We start from the raw sequence: 21,677 nt of genomic DNA on the forward strand, positions 1-21,677 counted from the left end.
TAAGAGACCTGCTACAAACATGTGAACCTCCAAACTGAATCCTCAAAGAATGATGAGTGAATGATGTGTTCTGAATAAAAACATGTTTGTGTTTGCAGAGGTCAGGACCACAGACTGAGAGCAGAGTATCCAGTGTTCAGCTGTGTGTCTCTGAAGAGTGACGGGTCCAGAAGAGAGAATCCAAACTTCAGTAATGAACCTGGACCCTCCCACACAAAGTAAGAGACTGTTTCTACTGTGAACTGATCTGTGGAGGATTTAGTTTCCTCTAGTGCAGGGGTTCCCAAAAATGTTCAGCCTGCGACCTCCAAAATAACGGTGCCAGAGACTGGCGACCCCCCAAGACCCTGGATGTGTTATATAACATTGCGCAAAGCCACACACGCACTACTAGGCCTATGCAAACACGGGCAGTAATAAAACACAAAAGAACAACAGCCTTACAGCCATGATATTATTTTATAGTAATTTAAGAAATACAATATAACCAGAATACAGGGAATCTCCCTGTATAAACAGCAGGGCTGAGAGAGCATATATTGTCAGTATAAAAAAGTGCGCAGGTGATGTCTGTGCTCGTCTGTGTTCATAACGAGCAGCAGACACCTTATTGCTGCCATGTGCCAAAACATTAGGGTTATTGATTTTAGCCTACACATAATTGTTTTTCTTAATCACACCAATGAGATAGGTGGGCAATCTACATGGAGCAGAGCAAGTCCAGTCTCGGCTTTATTTTGGAGACGGCGACTCGTAGATCAATCTCCACGTTTAGCTGCGCTCTGTATTTATTCTTTACGTACGTCAGGGCTGAGGAAGTATTTTCGTGTGTGGAATTTATGCTCTGCGCCACTCGTAAGACTCTCGCTCTCAGTCCTGCCTTTTCCCCCAGCATCACTCCAGCCCTGGCCCGACACACACCAAAATAGTTTTACGAAGATAGTCCCTCTTCTTTTAGTTTTGTAAACAACAAAGAAAAAGGAAAGAACTGATGGAAATATTTTTATTGCATGGTTTATTTCTAATTTCAACTCATATTTATGTATATATTTATACAATAATGGGTTTAACTTTCCATTTGAAATTATTTTTAAATTGTATTTGTTTTTTAGACGGCATCTCGAGACCTCCCCTCTGTGTCTCGCGACCCTTTGTGAACCCCTGCTCTAGTGTGGCCCCTGCATTAGGACAACTCCTCAGTGAAATTGTTGACTGATCCCTCAGAATCACTCAAGGAGCTCAGACCTCCACCAAGAACCAACACGATCCTTATGAAACTGTTACGCCCTGAAAAGGGGAGATATTGTTGTATATTTAGCTAATATATCTTTCTAACATAGTTATAAACCATGTTGACATGCTGACTTGTATGGCGCCCAATTCTACACTATTCCAGATGGTTGTGTTAGTTTTCTCCCTTCTTGGAATGATCTTTGACCTGCCAATGGATGAGTAAAGAAGGAATGTTCTTCAACAGGCTCTTCAACTTTAGATGCAAAACATGCCCCTATTTAGTCAGGGATGTGATGTCATTTTATCTCTAGTTTAAAAAGGGTACACCCCCCCCCCCCCCCCCCCATAAGAATCCTTGTCATGTCATGTAGAGCTCGTCCTGACCTGTAATACTTCCATGTAATAAAGTATTGTATACATGTAAGCACTGGGTCCGAGGTTTCCTTCATTCAACATCAATTTCGTGCATAAAGCTCCCAACAATTAAATGCATTTTCTTAACTTTCCAATATAGTTTTCTTTCCCTTTTCTTTTACAGGCAAGTAAAATAGGAAGTACATTATAATTTCTCACTCTTTCTCAAAACATGTGAAATCAGATGTAACAGGTCAATATTCCCCTTCCGGACTCAGCAGGCATGACTAAACAATCACAAGTGTTATCTTTAAAAAAATACACAATCAGTAGAGTGTAGATTAACTTCTGTGTCAGGAGGGTATCTTATACCTTAAAATAGTTTTTAACCTTGTTACCTCTTTTTAAAACATTTTAACCTTTTACACAGGAGTTCAACAGTTTAACCTCTTTCACAGGAATTTTAACACCTAAAGTTATTACCTTTTTATACATGAATTCCATTCTTCTGTATGACCCTATGAATCTTTTTTATTTGCTATTGAACTTATATCAATGATCAGCTTCCTTATAAAATCAATCTATCTCAAAACCACTTGAAAGTCACTAGATTCTCATTTCTTTATTTGGTTCTGCACCAAATTTCACCTACTCATAAACAAGAAGTAGAAAGAAAACCTCCCCTGATCTGGTTCACAGATCACATCCTTCCACCAAGTTTTCTGGTTATCTGTAGCTTTTTATAGTACCACTAACGAACCAACCAACACATCAACATACAGGTTGAAAACAAAACCTCCTTGACAGAAGAAATGACAACCTGTGACTGTGACATTTGAATATCAGGAAATGTCTTCACAGAGAGAGGAAGAGAGGTCATGTTTCTGAGGAGGAGCAGTCGTCCTGCTGTGCTTCGTGTCAGGACGTCCTGAAGGATCCAGTCTCCACCAGCTGTGGACACTGGTTCTGCAGACAGTGCATCACCTCATACTGGGACCAGTCTGGTTCTTCAGGAGACTCCTCCTGTCCCCAGTGTGGAAAAAGATCCAGAACAGGAGCTGGAGCTCAGATAGCCGGTCAGAGCAGCACTGTACATGTGTCTGCTGATGTCTTCACTTCTGACAACAGCACATGTTATTTTATTTATTCATTTATTTTATTTCTTCATACAGTATCAACATTTAACACTGTTATCGAACCACAGAGTTAAAGAACTTTTATTTTCTGTAGTTTTTCTGTATCTGATGAAAACAATCAGCAGATTCTCAGATTCTCTCTCTCTGACATTGTTTCTTGTCTTTCAGCAGATCCTGGTCTGCAGGAGGTTTCAGATGAACATAAGCTCAGTGTGAGGAGGACATGTGAACATGTGACTGAAGGAACTGATGAAACAGGAAGTAGAACCCTCCTCAACAGGATCTACACTGAGCTTTACATCACTGAGGGACAGAGTGAAGAGGTTAATACTCAACATGAGGTGAGGCAGCTTGAAACGGCTTCCAAGAAGAAGATCCTCCACGACACTCCCATCAAGTGCCACGACATCTTTAAAGCCTCCACTGACCAGCAGAGCAGCATCAGAGTCGTCCTGACCAACGGAGTCGCTGGCGTTGGAAAAACCTTCTCGGTGCAGAAGTTCACTCTGGACTGGGCAGAGGGTTTAGAAAACCAGGATGTGGATCTGCTGGCTGTGCTTTCGTACAGGGAGCTGAACCTGGTGAAGGACCAGCAGCACAGTCTTCTCACGCTGCTCCGTGTTTTCCATCCAAGCGTTACAGAAGCTCACTGCAGAGACGCTCGCTGTCTGTAAACCTTTGTTCATCTTTGACGGCCTGGATGAAAGCAGACCTTCTCTGGACTTCAACCACAGGGAGCTTGTGTCTGAGGTCACACAGAGGTCATCAGTCAACGTGCTGCTGACAAACCTCATCCGGGGGAATCTGCTTCCCTCGGCTCTCATCTGGATAACCTCCAGACCTGCGGCGGCCAATCAGATCCCTCCAACATTTGTTGACAGGGTCACAGAAGTACGAGGCTTCACTGAGGCCCAGAAGGAGGAGTACTTCAGGAGGAGATTCAGTGATGAAGAGCTGTGCAGCAGAATCATCTCACACATCAAGATGTCAAGGAGCCTCCACATCATGTGTCAAATCCCAGTCTTCTGCTGGATCAGTGCAACAGTTCTGGAGCACATGTTGACCACAGACCAGAGAGGAGAGCTGCCCAAGACCCTGACTGACCTGTACTCACACTTCCTGCTGGTTCAGACAAAGAGGAAGAACAAGAAGTACGGTGAGGGACATGAGACGACTCCACAGCAGCTGACTGAGGCTGACAGGGACGTTCTTCTGAAGCTGGGGAGGCTGGCGTTTAAACATCTGAGGAAAGGAAACATCATGTTCTACCAAGAAGACCTGGAGCAGTGTGGTCTTAATGTCACAGAGGCCTCGGTGTACTCAGGAGTTTGTACTGAGATCTTCAGAAGAGAGTGTGTGATCTTCCAGAAATCAGTCTACTGCTTTGTTCATCTGAGCGTTCAGGAGTTTCTGGCTGCAGTCTACATGTTCCACTGTAACACACACACAGAAGAAGTCAACAACTTCATGGGAACAAATGGGAACACAGACAGTACCTCCTCCTTGGATGACCTCCTGAAGAGAACCATGGAGAAATCCCTCACCTGTACAAATGGTCATCTGGACCTGTTTGTTCGCTTCCTTCACGGCCTCAGTCTGGAGTCCAACCAGAGAGTCTTAGGAGGCCTGCTGGGTCAGACAGAGAACAATCCAAAGATCATCCAGAGAGTCATCAACAACCTGAAGGAGATGGAGAGTGATGACATTTCTCCTGACAGAAGCATCAACATCTTCCACTGTCTGACTGAGATGAACGACCACTCAGTTCATCAGCAGATGCAACAGTTCCTGACGTCAGAGAACAAATCAATGAAGAAACTCTCTGAGATCCACTGCTCAGCTCTGGCCTACATGCTGCAGATGTCAGAGGAGGTTCTGGATGAGTTGGACCTGAAGAAGTTCAACACATCAGAACAAGGTCGACTGAGACTGATCCCAGCTGTGAGGAACTGCAGGAAGGCTCTGTGAGTCCAGACATGATCAATAACATCATCAACAATCAGTGTAGATGAGTCGTTCTTCAAAGACATTGTGTTAAATGATTCTCATTGTTTTGGGCAGCATGGTGTTGCAGTGGTCAACACTGTTAGTGCAGCCTTAGTTAGGGTGATAAGTGGCTGGCTTCTGTGTGTGCGTGTGTGCGTGCGGGCCTGTGCACGTGTTTGTGCATGTCTGTGCGTGCGTGTGCGTGCTCGTGTTCGCGTGTGTGTGTGTCCGTCCTTGACCACCCAGATCTAATGAGTTCATCTGTAAGTCTACATTTTTCTCTAATTACAGACTCATTGGTTGTGGACTCTCAGAGACTCACTGTGAAGTCGTGGCCTCAGCTCTGAAGTCAGACCCCTCTCATCTGAGAGAACTGGATCTGAGAGGAAACAAGCTGCAGGATTCAGGAGTGAAGCTGCTGTGTTCTGGACTGGAGAGTCCAAACTGTCGACTGGAGACTCTGAGGTTCTTAAATCCTTGAATGGTCACTTTTCCAATATGGTATATTCTATTCAGCCGAGATGTGTTGTTGTTGTTGAAGTTGATTAAGGAATCTCAGCGGACTTCGTTCTTGTTGGTATAATATGTTTATTACACAGAAGTTCACAGGTCAGGACGGGCACCATGGTATACCCGAGAAATCACACGCCAATAGTGAAAGTCTTACTTGCAAGGGTCGATCACACAATATTATTTAGAAAGATTGGTTCTGCCCATAACTTCCGTTAAAATTACGTCAAACATAGGGCGTTCTGCCTAAATAAGGGTATGTTTCGTACCCATCCATTAACAGGTCAGAGATTATTCCAAATAGGGAGAGAACAGATAAGAAACGTCCGGGATACTATTTTAAAAGTCTGAGAATTTAAGAATCAGGATGCCTAAGATGTTAACATATCATTCTGGTTTATAACCATGTTAAAAAGATCTATTAGCTAAATATTCGACATCAACCTTTTTCTTATTAATTCATTATTTATTTTAATTGATCTAAATTTCACAGTTCTGCTCTACTCTGCTCACTGTCCCTCAGTCTTCTGTCACTCACCCAGCCTGTCAGTCACGTCCACCTCATCAACTCCATTCACCTGCACTCACCTGCTCCTGATCACAAACAAAGTGTCAGTAAATAACATGTGGACTGAAGCCGAGCACTCGTCCCCTTTTCAAAATAAGACACATTCTTATTGAAACACGTTGGACAGTTGATAAGTATAGAAACAAACAGGAAGTGACTGTCAAGAGCCATCTCTACTTTCAACAGTGTTTAATTACACAAACCTGCTCAGTGACCAAACACAGAGAAGAAGGTGATAAATTAAACAATGGTCCAACATGTCTGATCTGATATTTATCTTCAGGTCACAGACTGAACTGAGGTCAGCAGCATGTTGAGAGTCTGTGTTGACATGATGACGATCCACAAGAACAGGAGGACATATTCAAATATTCATGTTTCTTTCTTCAGGTTGTGGGACTGCAGTCTGTCAGAGATCAGCTGTTCTTCTCTGGCTTCAGCTCTGAGGTCAAACCCCTCTCATCTGAGAGAACTGGTTCTGAGTGACAACGACCTGCTGGACTCAGGAGTGAAGGTGCTTCTTGATCTAAAGCAGAGTCCAACCTGTCGACTGGAGACTCTGAGGTCAGTAGATGGTTGGAGTCAGTCCACGCTGCTTCCATCAGTATTTTACCATACACAGTCAGTATCACAGATCCAGGGTCTGTGCTACCAAGCAGGATTTGTAGTTATCAGGTTAACTTCAGGTTTAGTTTTTCAGTCCTACGAAGCTCATCCACTTCTTATCAGGGTGAATCACCATGGTAACTGGTAATGATGAATGGCTAACTAGCGCCAGAGCAGCATAAATTGGAGATCAACCCGTATAAAAGCTCCGCCCACTGACCACAGTTACTCTACACTGTTGTGTGGTGCACACTCTCCTTAAAGGGAAGGATAAGGGAAGTTTATATCAACGTCTGGTTGGTTCAGTTGATCTCTAACTCAACCGTTACATCTCAATCTCTCCAGACTCATCCTGTCACCAAAACACCAGATGCACTCAGTCAGCTTCCTGAAAATAGGTCCATGTGTTTTTATTGAGTAGTGATGTCAGAGGTTTCCACCACAGTGTGTGTCCTCAGAGACAGTGGGACAGTGTGTGTCCTCAGAGACATTGAGACAAGGTGTGTGTCCTCAGTCAGTGTGTGTCCTCAGAGTCAGTTTGTTCTCCTCTGATTTTTATTATAGAACAGTTTGATCCTCGTGGTGAAATATTAGGCTCTGCTGTCAGTCAAACCATCCATGTCTGTGATTGGTCATCCGCAGTAAACCCCGCCCCTTCTTCTCTGAACATGCTCAGATCTTGATGAGGAAAACCTGAGTTAACTTAACCAGTTGATAACCAGCGTCATGTGACCACTTAGCCTGACTGTGTTTGTCAGGTTCAGTTGAGTTGATCTCACAAAGATCTCCTGGACATGTTGAAGTGGCTTCGTAGTTCAGTCCTCAGTGTTTCCTCAGTGAAGCTGTGAGAGGACAATGAGGACAGACATCAGGATTGGACAGAAACACATAGAGACAACAGTCGACCAATCATACGAGCCAGAAGCTGCTCGTGATCATTTGATTGAGTTGATGTGAAGACGACAGTTGTTGTTGTTTTCATGTGAACAGGAAATGAAGCTGGACCACAGCTGACAGCCTCACACGAGGAACAGAGATGGTGTCGTCTTAATCTGATCTGAGACAGTTTGTTCTCTCTCTTCATCAGTGAAGAACTGATCATTTGTATCTTTGTCACTGCTCTGAGATCAGTGTGACTGAGGCCTGCACATCAGTGGCTCTTATTCCAGATCATCAGCATCATCACCCTGGTAACCTTGAGATCTTTATACAGACCAGACCCTCTGCTGAGGTCCATCTGTCTCATCTGTTTTTTGACATTCAATCCACCTCTCAGGTGTCCACTCTGCACTTTGACATGCAGAGGACACACACTGAGCTCTTAGCGTGTTCTTTCCAACACGTGAACATGAAGCAGAGAGGAAGCTGCTCCACCTCTGATCAGGACTGAAGTCCCTGCTGCTCTTTCTACTGGATTTGCTGAATCACTGACTCACAGCTGATGGAGTAAGTCTCTGTAAACACTGATGTCTTCTTCTCTCAACAGATGGAGGGAGTGGTCTTTGTCCGGAGGCTGAAGCAGCAGCAGCTTGTGTGTAGAGCGGCTCTGACTGGGCCTTGTTGCTGGGAGGCAGAGTGGAGACAGAGCTCCAGAGGAATCAGAGGAGGTGCACTGCTCTGAGATCAGCTCCACCGTCACACTGTGTCCAGTCCACCATCCTATAACCACATTCTGTGTTTCTGATCATTTATGAGTTAAAATTCCTGGATTCAAGTCACAAATTGATTTAGCTCTACAAAAAGTTAAACACATATTAATCCCTTTGAGTGTAGGAGCCGTTAATTAGTAACACTAATAAGTAACACTAATAAGTTAAAGAAAGATATTATTATTATTTTGTTTGTTATGATATGAGATGTAATGGGTTTGTATTTTAGGGTTATTATTTCGTGAACTTGTTGTTTATTGTTTACTTCCTATCCTATTCATTTGGATATTGGTCATAAGGATAGGGGCGGGAGTCATAGTTGATTTTAGCACCAGTTCACCGGTTTAGGAAGAAAAGAGTGTGAGTGGGGACGCTGTATTATTTGTTGATCTTCTTTTTTCCATTTGATAGATTTAATCTATGAGTTTGAAAATGGACAATCAAATGGATCTTTTTTCTTCAATAAAAATTTTAGAAAAAACACATTTTCTACGGATTGCAGTGATTTCTGGATCAGTGCATCATTCAATTTATTCGGCCCTACCTCAGGCTCTCACCGAGGTTTGTTTTAACGAAGTTTAAAATCAGAGTTTTGTCTTTGACACAAAATATAAAAAATGGGACGTTTCATTTCCTCATCAGGTGCAGAGCAGTGGTTGCTTTTCTTCCTTTTGACCCACAGGTGGCGCTGTAGTATAACAGCAGATCATCCCAGTCAAAGCTTTTATATTCAGTCCATGAGTCTTACACATGGATCATTTCTTCTGTGACGAACCAGATGTCACAAAAAGTAAAAGACAAGTTATATTGCCTCTTTTTATCTCTGCTTCAATGCACAATAAACATCCTTTCACCGACTTTGCTTGAAAACCTTACAGGGGAAAACATCTCCTCCTTGGTGAAGGTAAATCAACAATTTACACAAGTGGACACAGTGGAGACAACCACTAGAAACTGAACTGTCATATTTACAGGATCTCACAGTACTAAGCGTTTTTAAGTGTCAGAGGAAACTGTGCAATAAATATTTAACCATATTTAATAGAAAACTGAATAAGTAAATCTGTTTGTATGTTGAAGACCACTAACTCAGAACAACCACAAGGGGGACACCTTTCCTGGCGTCCTGGAACAGCAGCATGCTGGGAAACAACTGATGATGGGAGGTTCATAGCAGAGAAAAGTGACAGCCGTGAAGTGATTTCATAATTTTGACGTGTGATTTTTCAGTTTGGGGAGAGAACAGGGAACAATAGTTTTACGGTTTCCGACAGACGTAAACACACTACAAATTAAGAAAACAGAGGCAACGGAACAGAAAAAATCCTGCTTTGGAACATTTATAAAACTTGCTCTCATGTATATTATTTTAAATCAACTTCATCTCCTGCACATCACAGGAAGCTTCGGGACTGTTTTACACCAGCACAACCTGTTTTTTGGAGGAAACTTAATTTGTATTTTCTTTAACATATCAATCAATCAAATATTATTTGTATAGCCCATATTCACAAATCACAATTAATTTCATAGGGCTTTAACAGGGTGTGACATCCTCTGTCCTTAACCCTCAGCAAGTGTAGGGAAAAACTACTAAAAACCCTTATAAAAGGGTCAGAGAGAGCCACATGTGAGGGATCCCTCTCCCAGGACGGACAGAAGTGCAATAGATGCCACGTGCAGGAAAACATCATCAATAATCAAAGTCTCTAGCAGCATTTGATGAGGGTAGACATCCCGGAGGATAACCCCAACATGGCATGCCAAGCAGTCCCGCTGCAATCACAGTCCATGGTCAGCAACCATCCAGACCACGATCCACCATCCAGACCAGACACCACTCCAGTCCTCAGTCACCGTCCACCGCCGCCCACCAGGACCCATCACGAGCCACCACCGCGGTCCTGGTCCACCGCCCGTGCCCAATGCCAACGCGACACAGGGTCCGCCACCAGCACCACGATCAGCCCACATCCGCCACACTTGTTCAAACACCGCGACCCCCGGTGCGCGATCAACAAACCGCAATCCATGGTGCGGCCACAGAGGCCCTGGAACATATCAGAGCTTAACACGTTGAATTTAACTCAGACATGGGAGGGACTTTGTGTTTATTTATTATTATAGGTGATATATTCTTAAATGCTTACTTCTGAAGTGACTCATTTGTTTTAAGTCTTCCTCTCTGTTACTCGTGTTGTTGTAAATATTTGAAGATTCACTGTGCACACATGGAAGAATGTCTTTAGTTGCCCACATTGAGTTAAATGTAAGTGAACCACTGAGGTCACAAGTTCACGTTTATGTTCAGATTTTCTCACCTTTTTCAGTCATGAGATCAATACATGTTAAAGATGCTGCTTTGAATCAGTGTTTCCTTCACTTTAGTTTCACTCTGCTGCTGCTGCTGTGTCAGAGGTCACTCCACTGCTCCTCTGCTCTCTGTCACTCCCTCATCTCAACCTGCTGTGGTTATGTTTTTATTCTTCAATCTTCTCAACAAATCCCATGAAGATTCCAAAGACTTCCAACTGAGTCTGAGATGAGGTGACATGACGACATCACAGTTCTTAATTTGGTGACTGAGGAGAATCGGATCAAACTTTGTTCCTTTAAATAAAAACCTGTTAATTTGACGTGTGGAGGTGTTTACTGCTGCGCCTGAACTGAACCTGCAGTGACGACCTGTGTCCACATGGGGGACCTTAAACATCAGCCAATGAACACTGGCCACAAAACACGCTCACGCCCAACCACACACAGTCATGCGAGTTCCATTAACTGCAAAGAGGAGGCTGGAAAGTGAAAGTAAACTTGTTCAGAGCAGAGGAAGCAGAAGTGAAGTCAGAGTTTGGTGAGTATTTGAACAACATCCGTATTTTATTGTAATCGGCTGAGTCCAGCACATTAAACCTACAACTTGACAGGGTTTGTTCCACTAACAAATCCAAGAGCAGAGGAGAAATCTGAGCGCTCCTCCACATGGGAGAGCTGAACAGATCCCTTTTACATAATCGGCCTGTTTTATTGAGATCTTATCGAACTACTGATCTAATCCCAGAGCCTCTGTGATTAAATATAAAATAATATTGAATCAGACTGTGGATAATAAGTAAAACATTATAAAGAAGAAAGATTTTAATTTCAAGCAACAGAACAAGAGACTGGTGTCATTGAGAAACTTCCTGTTTCCACAGACTTATTTCACGTCATGAAAGTGCCTCACCTCAGAGTCTGACAATATCAGAGCAGTCCACCTGTTCCGACGAGTTATGTTGTGATCATGTAATATGTAATGTTTGTTTGATGAGAGAGAGAGAGAGAGAGAGAGAGAGAGAGAGAGAGAGAGAGAGAGATATTTGGTTATTAGGACACGTACAGGACTGACGTTGACTTTGTATTTGTTCGATTCGCTTTAGAGTTTATGAGACACATGTTTAAACCTGCGACACAACACGAGACGTGACGTGACGCGCACGGTCAGGACATCCGGGTCATAGTGACCGGAAAGATCCAGAGTCATGATCCGACATCATCGATTAATACCTGAATACATGAGCTCATCAGTTCGTGTGAAGAGGGACAGAGACGAACAGGCGCTCAGGCTCCTGCAGACAGAAGAGTTCCTCCCGCAGATTACGACTTAACGCGCTGTTTTAACTTCATTGTTGCAGAAGAAGCGACGCCCCGTTTATCCACAAACATTAATATGAATTCAGAAGGTTTTTTATAGAGATGATGAGGATGAGAGGGCGTCAATTTAATAGTTATTTATTACATTTGGTAAATTCATCAGAAAATGTAATTATTGCAGTCTATCTACTATTTTGATTTAAATAAATGGAGTTTTAATATACTTAGCATTTAGTCAAAAGGGTATGATTACATTTTGTAAGGCAGCTTTGCCTTGTGCGTAGGCATGGTCTGAGGAAGTTCTAATTTATTTTCAGTTACAAATACATTTAGGTACGAACTTATGGATTGATTGAAGGCACATATTTGTGTGTCCGCACTGTTGGCAAATGAGGTTGTGTTTGTGTGTTTCAGCTCTCTGTCAATGTCATGTTTTTCCTCTCAGACTGAAGATGAGTAGTTATGAGGAGGAAGAGGAGGACAGAGCAGAGTCTCCAGTGTTCAGCTGTGTGTCTCTGAAGAGTGACCGGTCCAAATATATTCCTCCAAACTTCAGTAATGAACCTGGACCCTCACACACAGAGTAAGAGACCTGCTACAAACATGTGAACCTCCAAACTGAATCCTCAAAGAATGATGAGTGAATGATGTGTTCTGAATAAAAACATGTTTGTGTTTGCAGAGGTCAGGACTACGGACTGAGAGCAGAGTATCCAGGGTCCAGCTGTGTGTCTCTGAAGAGTGACGGGTCCAGAAGAGAGCCTCCAAACTTCAGTAATGAACCTGGACCCTCACATACAAAGTAAGAGACTGTTTCTACTGTGAACTGAAGAGGATTTAGTTTCCTCTAGTGCAGGGGTTCCCAAAAATGTTCAGCCTGCGACCTAAAAAATAACGGTGCCAGAGACTAGCGACCCCCCCACGACCCTGGATGTGTTATATAACGTTGCGCAGAGCCACACACAGGCACTACTAGGCCTATGCAAACACGGGCAGTAATAAAACACAAAAGAACAACAGCCTTACAGCCATGATATTATTTTATAGTAATTTAAGAAATACAATATAACCAGAATACAGGGAATCTCCCTGTATAAACAGCAGGGCTGAGAGAGCATATATTGTCAGTATAAAAAAGTGCGCAGGTGATGTCTGTGCTCGTCTGTGTTCATAACGAGCAGCAGACACCTTATTGCTGCCATGTGCCAAAACATTAGGGTTATTGATTTTAGCCTACACATAATTGTTTTTCTTAATCACACCAATGAGATAGGTGGGCAATCTACATGGAGCAGAGCAAGTCCAGTCTCGGCTTTATTTTGGAGACGGCGACTCGTAGATCAATCTCCACGTTTAGCTGCGCTCTGTATTTATTCTTTACGTACGTCAGGGCTGAGGAAGTATTTTCGTGTGTGGAATTTATGCTCTGCGCCACTCGTAAGACTCTCGCTCTCAGTCCTGCCTTTTCCCCCAGCATCACTCCAGCCCTGGCCCGACACACACCAAAATAGTTTTACGAAGATAGTCCCTCTTCTTTTAGTTTTGTAAACAACAAAGAAAAAGGAAAGAACTGATGGAAATATTTTTATTGCATGGTTTATTTCTAATTTCAACTCATATTTATGTATATATTTATACAATAATGGGTTTAACTTTCCATTTGAAATTATTTTTAAATTGTATTTGTTTTTTGGACGGCATCTCGAGACCTCCCCTCTGTGTCTCGCGACCCTTTGTGAACCCCTGCTCTAGTGTGGCCCCTGCATTAGGACAACTCCTCAGTGAAATTGTTGACTGATCCCTCAGAATCACTCAAGGAGCTCAGACCTCCACCAAGAACCAACACGATCCTTATGAAACTGTTACGCCCTGAAAAGGGGAGATATTGTTGTATATTTAGCTAATATATCTTTCTAACATAGTTATAAACCATGTTGACATGCTGACTTGTATGGCGCCCAATTCTCAGACTTTTTAGACACTATTCCAGATGGTTGTGTTAGTTTTCTCCCTTCTTGGAATGATCTTTGACCTGCCAATGGATGAGTAAAGAAGGAATGTTCTTCAACAGGCTCTTCAACTTTAGATGCAAAACATGCCCCTATTTAGTCAGGGATGTGATGTCATTTTATCTCTAGTTTAAAAAGGGTACACCCCCCCCCCCCCCATAAGAATCATTGTCATGTCATGTAGAGCTCGTCCTGACCTGTAATACTTCCATGTAATAAAGTATTGTATACATGTAAGCACTGGGTCCGAGGTTTCCTTCATTCAACATCAATTTCGTGCATAAAGCTCCCAACAATTAAATGCATTTTCTTAACTTTCCAATATAGTTTTCTTTCCCTTTTCTTTTACAGGCAAGTAAAATAGGAAGTACATTATAATTTCTCACTCTTTCTCAAAACATGTGAAATCAGATGTAACAGGTCAATATTCCCCTTCCGGACTCAGCAGGCATGACTAAACAATCACAAGTGTTATCTTTAAAAAAATACACAATCAGTAGAGTGTAGATTAACTTCTGTGTCAGGAGGGTATCTTATACCTTAAAATAGTTTTTAACCTTGTTACCTCTTTTTAAAACATTTTAACCTTTTACACAGGAGTTCAACAGTTTAACCTCTTTCACAGGAATTTTAACACCTAAAGTTATTACCTTTTTATACATGAATTCCATTCTTCTGTATGACCCTATGAATCTTTTTTATTTGCTATTGAACTTATATCAATGATCAGCTTCCTTATAAAATCAATCTATCTCAAAACCACTTGAAAGTCACTAGATTCTCATTTCTTTATTTGGTTCTGCACCAAATTTCACCTACTCATAAACAAGAAGTAGAAAGAAAACCTCCCCTGATCTGGTTCACAGATCACATCCTTCCACCAAGTTTTCTGGTTATCTGTAGCTTTTTATAGTACCACTAACGAACCAACCAACACATCAACATACAGGTTGAAAACAAAACCTCCTTGACAGAAGAAATGACAACCTGTGACTGTGACATTTGAATATCAGGAAATGTCTTCACAGAGAGAGGAAGAGAGGTCATGTTTCTGAGGAGGAGCAGTCGTCCTGCTGTGCTTCGTGTCAGGACGTCCTGAAGGATCCAGTCTCCACCAGCTGTGGACACTGGTTCTGCAGACAGTGCATCACCTCATACTGGGACCAGTCTGGTTCTTCAGGAGACTCCTCCTGTCCCCAGTGTGGAAAAAGATCCAGAACAGGAGCTGGAGCTCAGATAGCCGGTCAGAGCAGCACTGTACATGTGTCTGCTGATGTCTTCACTTCTGACAACAGCACATGTTATTTTATTTATTCATTTATTTTATTTCTTCATACAGTATCAACATTTAACACTGTTATCGAACCACAGAGTTAAAGAACTTTTATTTTCTGTAGTTTTTCTGTATCTGATGAAAACAATCAGCAGATTCTCAGATTCTCTCTCTCTGACATTGTTTCTTGTCTTTCAGCAGATCCTGGTCTGCAGGAGGTTTCAGATGAACATAAGCTCAGTGTGAGGAGGACATGTGAACATGTGACTGAAGGAACTGATGAAACAGGAAGTAGAACCCTCCTCAACAGGATCTACACTGAGCTTTACATCACTGAGGGACAGAGTGAAGAGGTTAATACTCAACATGAGGTGAGGCAGCTTGAAACGGCTTCCAAGAAGAAGATCCTCCACGACACTCCCATCAAGTGCCACGACATCTTTAAAGCCTCCACTGACCAGCAGAGCAGCATCAGAGTCGTCCTGACCAACGGAGTCGCTGGCGTTGGAAAAACCTTCTCGGTGCAGAAGTTCACTCTGGACTGGGCAGAGGGTTTAGAAAACCAGGATGTGGATCTGCTGGCTGTGCTTTCGTACAGGGAGCTGAACCTGGTGAAGGACCAGCAGCACAGTCTTCTCACGCTGCTCTGTGTTTTCCATCCAGCGTTACAGAAGCTCACAGCAGAGACGCTCGCTGTCTGTAAACCTTTGTTCATCTTTGACGGCCTGGATGAAAGCAGACCTTCTCTGGACTTCAACCACAGGGAGCTTGTGTCTGAGGTCACACAGAGGTCATCAGTCAACGTGCTGCTGACAAACCTCATCCGGGGGAATCTGCTTCCCTCGGCTCTCATCTGGATAACCTCCAGACCTGCGGCGGCCAATCAGATCCCTCCAACATTTGTTGACAGGGTCACAGAAGTACGAGGCTTCACTGAGGCCCAGAAGGAGGAGTACTTCAGGAGGAGATTCAGTGATGAAGAGCTGTGCAGCAGAATCATCTCACACATCAAGATGTCAAGGAGCCTCCACATCATGTGTCAAATCCCAGTCTTCTGCTGGATCATTGCTACAGTTCTGGAGGACATGTTGACCACAGACCAGAGAGGAGAGCTGCCCAAGACCCTGACTGACCTGTACTCACACTTCCTGCTGGTTCAGACAAAGAGGAAGAACAACAAGTACGGTGAGGGACATGAGACGACTCCACAGCAGCTGACGGAGGCTGACAGGGACGTTCTTCTGAAGCTGGGGAGGCTGGCGTTTGAACATCTGAGGAAAGGAAACATCATGTTCTACTAAGAAGACCTGGAGCAGTGTGGTCTTAATGTCACAGAGGCCTCGGTGTACTCAGGAGTTTGTACTGAGATCTTCAGAAGAGAGTGTGTGATCTTCCAGAAATCAGTCTACTGCTTTGTTCATCTGAGCGTTCAGGAGTTTCTGGCTGCAGTCTACTTGTTCCACTGTTACACCGAGAGGAACACAGAAGAACTTGACAAATTCCTCAAAGTCTCCCTTGATGACCTCCTGAAGAGCACCATGGAGAAATCCCTCATCTGTACAAATGGTCATCTGGACCTGTTTGTTCGCTTCCTTCACGGCCTCAGTCTGGAGTCCAACCAGAGAATCTTAGGAGGCCTGCTGGGTCGGACAGAGAACAATCCAAAGATCATCCAGAGAGTCATCAACAACCTGAAGGAGATGGAGAGTGATGACATTTCTCCTGACAGAAGCATGAACATCTTCCACTGTCTGACTGAAATGAACTACCACTCAGTCCATCAGGAGATGCAACAGTTCCTGAAGTCAGAGAACAAATCAATGAAGAAACTCTCTGAGATCCACTGCTCAGCTCTGGCCTACATGCTGCAGATGTCAGAGGAGGTTCTGGATGAGTTGGACCTGAAGAAGTTCAACACATCAGACCAGGGTCGACTGAGACTGATCCCAGCTGTGAGGAACTGCAGGAAGGCTCGGTGAGTCCAGACATGATCGATAACATGTTCAATCAGTGGAGATGAGTCGTTCTTCGAAGACACTCAGTGTTAAATGATGCTCATTGTTTTGGGCAGCATGGTGTTGCAGTGGTCAACACTGTTAGTGCTGCCTTTCAGTGAGGAGGAGGTCCTCCTGGTGTCTCCAGGGTTTTCTCTGGGTTCTCCAGCTTCCTCCACAAACCATAGATATGTAGGTCGGTTGATTTCAGATTGGAGACTGAAATTCAGTGTCAGGTGAAATTGGCTCCAGCTCCCTGTGGAGACTAAATGATATGTGGCTACTGGCGTGTATGTGCATGCGTGTCCATATGTAAAATGTATGTGTATATATACATACAGAGAGTGAAATCCAATGTGATCACTGTGCTTGAGTTTGAGGGTTCAGCCATACCACCTATTGGGTGCAAGGGAGATTATTTTATACACTTTATGTATGTATATACTGTATAAAGATGAAGGTATCAATGGACAGTATATATGTTTGTGGAGGGGTTATAACCTTGACCTTTGACCTTGATCACCCAAATCTAATGAGTTCATCTGTCAGTCTAAATTTTTCTTTAATTACAGACTCGTTCGTTGTGGACTCTCAGAGACTCACTGTGAAGTCGTGGCCTCAGCTCTGAAGTCAGACCCCTCACATCTGAGAGAACTGGATCTGAGAGAAAACGAGCTGCAGGATTCAGGAGTGAAGCTGCTGTGTTCTGGACTGGAGAGTCCAAACTGTCGACTGGAGACTCTGAGGTTCTTAAATCTTTGAATGTTCACTTTTCCAACTTTTTTTCTTATTTCGTCATTATTTTTATTTCAATATAACTGAATTGTTACAGTTCTGCTATGCTTAATGTCCCTGAGTCATCTGTCTCACCCAGCCTGTCAGTCACGTCCACCTCATCCACCAAATCCGTCTGGTGCGCCGTAGAGAAAGGTCGCACTGACAATGGCCTCGCATGCACTACGCAGTTTTATGTCTACTGCGTAGATGTTGCCTGCCATGTCACAAGAATTTCACTGCTCCGATGACGCTGTCATTGGTCATGTGACAATAAACTTTGATTTGATTTGATCAACTCCGTTCACCTGCACTCACCTGGATTGAGGTCGAGCACTCGTCCTCCTCAGGTTTTCAAAATAAGAAACATTCTTATTGAGACACGTGGGACAGTTGATAACTTTAAACACTGTTTAATTACACAAACCTGCCCAGTTACCAAACACACTGAGAAGAAGGTGATGAATGAAACAATGGTCCATTATGTCGGATCTGATATTTATCTTCAGGTCACAGACTGAACTGAGGTCAGCAGCATGTTGAGAGTCTGTGTTGACATGATGACGATCACAACAACAGGAGGACACATTCAAATATTCATGTTTCTTTATCCAGGTTGAAGTACTGCAGTCTGTCAGAGATCAGCTGTTCTTCTCTGGCTTCAGCTCTGAGGTCAAATCCATCTCATCTTAGAAAACTGGATCTGAGTCTGAACAGGCTGCAGGACTCAGGAGTGAAGGAGCTGTGTGGTTTTCTACAGAGTCCAACCTGTCGACTGGAGACTCTGAGGTCAGACATCATGTTGTAATGTTAAAGGTTCAGTGTGTAGAATTTAGTGACATCTAGTGGTGAATTGTGTTGTTCAGGCTGAATACCCCTCACCTCACCTTCCCCTTCCAAACATGAGAGAGAACCTGTGGTAGCTTCAGTTTTCATAGAAATTCAAAAGGTTTAGTTTGTCCAGTGTGGGCTACTGTAAAAAACATGGCTGACTCTGTAGATATGTGAAGTATTTAAATAAAAAGTATGTATATATAAAGTATATAAATATAGAGTATGTAAATATATAGTATGTAAATATAAAAGGCTCATTCTAAAGTAAAGGAAACAACAATTCGTACAATTTAGATGAAACAGTTGAAAACATCTCCAGAATAAGTTTATATTCAGTTTCTAACAATGGATCCTTTCACCTGAATCTTCCACACTGGAGCTTCAAGGTCAAAGTGCAGAACATGTGTTCCTAACAGTGAACTCTGATACAGAGCTGAGAGATGTTTGTAGAATGAGTGCTGAGGACAGAGTCAGGCTCAACGTGAATGAAATTTTACTGACAGATAAACAATTCAATGCTGGACAATGTGTACCTGTAATGTTTCTGTGGAAGCTAACCAGGATCTGTCCTGGTGGTCCTGTGGACTGACCACATGACAGCGTGACCATGGTCCTATGGTTACAGGACTTACACAGAGACGTCCATGCCTTAATCTTTTCACCAATAGATCTCTGTACCGCCCTGTTCTCGTGTTACTCAAGCTCCCTGCACCACTTTCAACTGGTAAAAAAAAACTGCTTCTAAGATCATCACCACTAGAAGAAAACACGATCATATAACTACTCTTTTCACATAGTAACTGTGGAACATGTTCACAACAACTTGACTCAGACTTCGTGTTTAGTCAAAGTCCTTTATTTTCACTTCCTTTATTTGGGACTGCAGTCTGTCAGAGATCAGCTGTTCTTCTCTGGCTTCAGCTCTGAGGTCAAACCCCTCTCATCTGAGAGAACTAGATCTGAGTGACAATGACCTGCTGGACTCAGCAGTGAAGGAGCTGTGTGGTTTTCTACAGAGTCCAACCTGTCGACTGGAGACTCTGAGGTCAGTTCACTGACTGACTTTTGTAGATCTAATATCTATAATACAGCATTTAAACACAATTTATCTCATTTAATTCTAATTTAACTAAATGTTTCTTCTTACATAACATGAATCCATTTATTTATTAATCTGTGACATTTTTAATATTCAGCTATTTGTTAAAACACAGTTTAGTTCTGGATTTCCTAAACTGATCTGCAGGACTGAGACCGGGTCCAAATAATCTATTTTTACTGAATCAGAACTCATTTTTAGTCCAACATGTCTGATTTCATATTTATCTTCCATGTTATGAGTCTGTACTGACATGAATATGTGTATGTTATTGTCACACATGAACTCAGTTTAATTTACAGTTAAGTTTTATTCTTTGTCCAGGTTGTATCACTGCAGTCTGTCAGAGATCAGCTGTTCTTCTCTGGCTTCAGCTCTGAGGTCAAACCCCTCTCATCTGAGAGAACTGGATCTGAGATACAACGACCTGCAGGACTCAGCAGTGAAGGAGCTGCTTGATCTGGAGCAGAGTCCAACCTGTCGACTGGAGACTGTGAGGTCAGTAGATGGTTGGAGTCAGTCCACGCTGCTTCCATCAGTATTTTACTAAACAGTCAGTATCACAGTACAGATCCAGGGGTTTGTACTAAGAAGCAGGATTTGTTGTTATCAGGTTAACTTCAGGTTTAGTTTTTCAGTCGCTCGAAGCTCGTTCACTTCTTATCAGGGTAAGATCCGTTTTCGTTACGTCTTCGTTCCGTCTTAGTCATTGGAAAAAAGTCGTTTATTCGAATATTTTTCATCAGTTTTCGTCAACGAAATTAACACTTGGTCATACGCAGTAAACCCCACCCCTTTTCTGTGCACATGCTCAGATCTTGATGAGGAAAACCTGAGGTAACTTAAGGAGCGTCATGTGACCACTAAGCCTGACTGTGTTTGTTAGGTTAAGTTGAGCTGATCTCAGAAAGATCTCCTGGACATGTTGAAGTGGCTTCGTAGTTCAGTCCTCAGTGTTTCCTCAGTGAAGCTGTGAGAGGAAAATGAGGACAGACGTCGGGATTGGACAGAAACACAGAGAGAGAACAGTCGGCCAATCGCAGGAGCCAGAAGCTGCTTGTGATCATTTGATTGAGTTGATGTGAAGACGACAGTTGTTGTTGTTTTCATGTGAACAGGAAATGAAGCTGGACCACAGCTGACAGCCTCACCCTGCTGCTCTTTCTACTGGAAGAGCTGCATCTGTAAACACTGATGTCTTCTTCTCTCAACAGATTGATTGATCTTCATACAGAGGCTGGAGCAGAAGCAGATTGAGTGTAAAGCAGCTCTGACTGGGCCTTGTTGCTGGGAGGCAGAGAGGAGACGGAGCTCCAGAAGAATCAGAGGAGGTGCACAGCTCTGAGATCAGCTCCACTGTCACACAGTGTCCATTCCACCATCCTCCCTGTGTGTTCCTGTGGATGTGACACAGCTTCATCAGTGGAGCTGCTGCTGCTCTGACCTTTGACTCAGTGTCTGCAGACACACTCACGCTTAATTCACATGAAGAATCAGTTTATTGAAATGACATAACACCAGGCAAAATATATAAACACTCTATAAACACTCACATATAGTGTTTTTAAGTTTTCAATTATTATTCTCACCTTTCTCAATATATCTCAGTGTGTGTATAACCACATTCTGTGTATCTGATTGTTTATGAGCTTAAAGTTCCTGGATTAACGTCACAAATTGATTTAGTTCGACACAAAGTTAAACACATTTAAATCACTTTGGGTTAAAAATCTGAGTTTTGTCTTTGACACAAAATATCAAAACGCTTGACTTAAAAATGGGACGTTTTCATTTCTGCATCAGGTGCAGAGCGGTGGATGCTTTTCTACTCTTTGACCCACAGGTGGCGATGTAGTATAACAGCAGAACATCCCAGTCAAAGACTTTCTATTCAGTCTATGAGTCAAACACATGGATCATTTCCTCTGTGACGAACCAGATATAACAAAAAGTCAAAGAAAAGTTATGTTGTCTCTACTTATCTCTGCTTTAATGCACAATAAACATCCTTCCACCAAC

The 21,677-nt window shown here is 42.9% G+C and overlaps 1 protein-coding gene and 1 pseudogene across 1 annotated transcript; both read left to right on the plus strand.

Annotated features, from left to right (window-relative positions):
• Positions 1-52: 52 nt before the first annotated feature.
• On the plus strand, positions 53-8,495 carry LOC128459424 (protein NLRC3-like). Its single transcript, XM_053444497.1, is given in 8 exon segments — positions 53-56; positions 119-218; positions 2,449-2,663; positions 2,892-3,379; positions 3,381-4,687; positions 5,001-5,174; positions 6,178-6,351; positions 7,880-8,495. Coding segments are annotated over 8 exon segments (2,493 nt in total). The 3' UTR covers positions 7,911-8,495.
• A 2,284-nt stretch (positions 8,496-10,779) lies between these two features.
• On the plus strand, positions 10,780-21,677 carry LOC128447958 (NACHT, LRR and PYD domains-containing protein 12-like; annotated as a pseudogene).

This window comes from Pleuronectes platessa, chromosome 2 (assembly GCF_947347685.1).
Source record: "Pleuronectes platessa chromosome 2, fPlePla1.1, whole genome shotgun sequence".
NCBI classification, from domain to species: Eukaryota; Metazoa; Chordata; class Actinopteri; order Pleuronectiformes; family Pleuronectidae; genus Pleuronectes; species Pleuronectes platessa.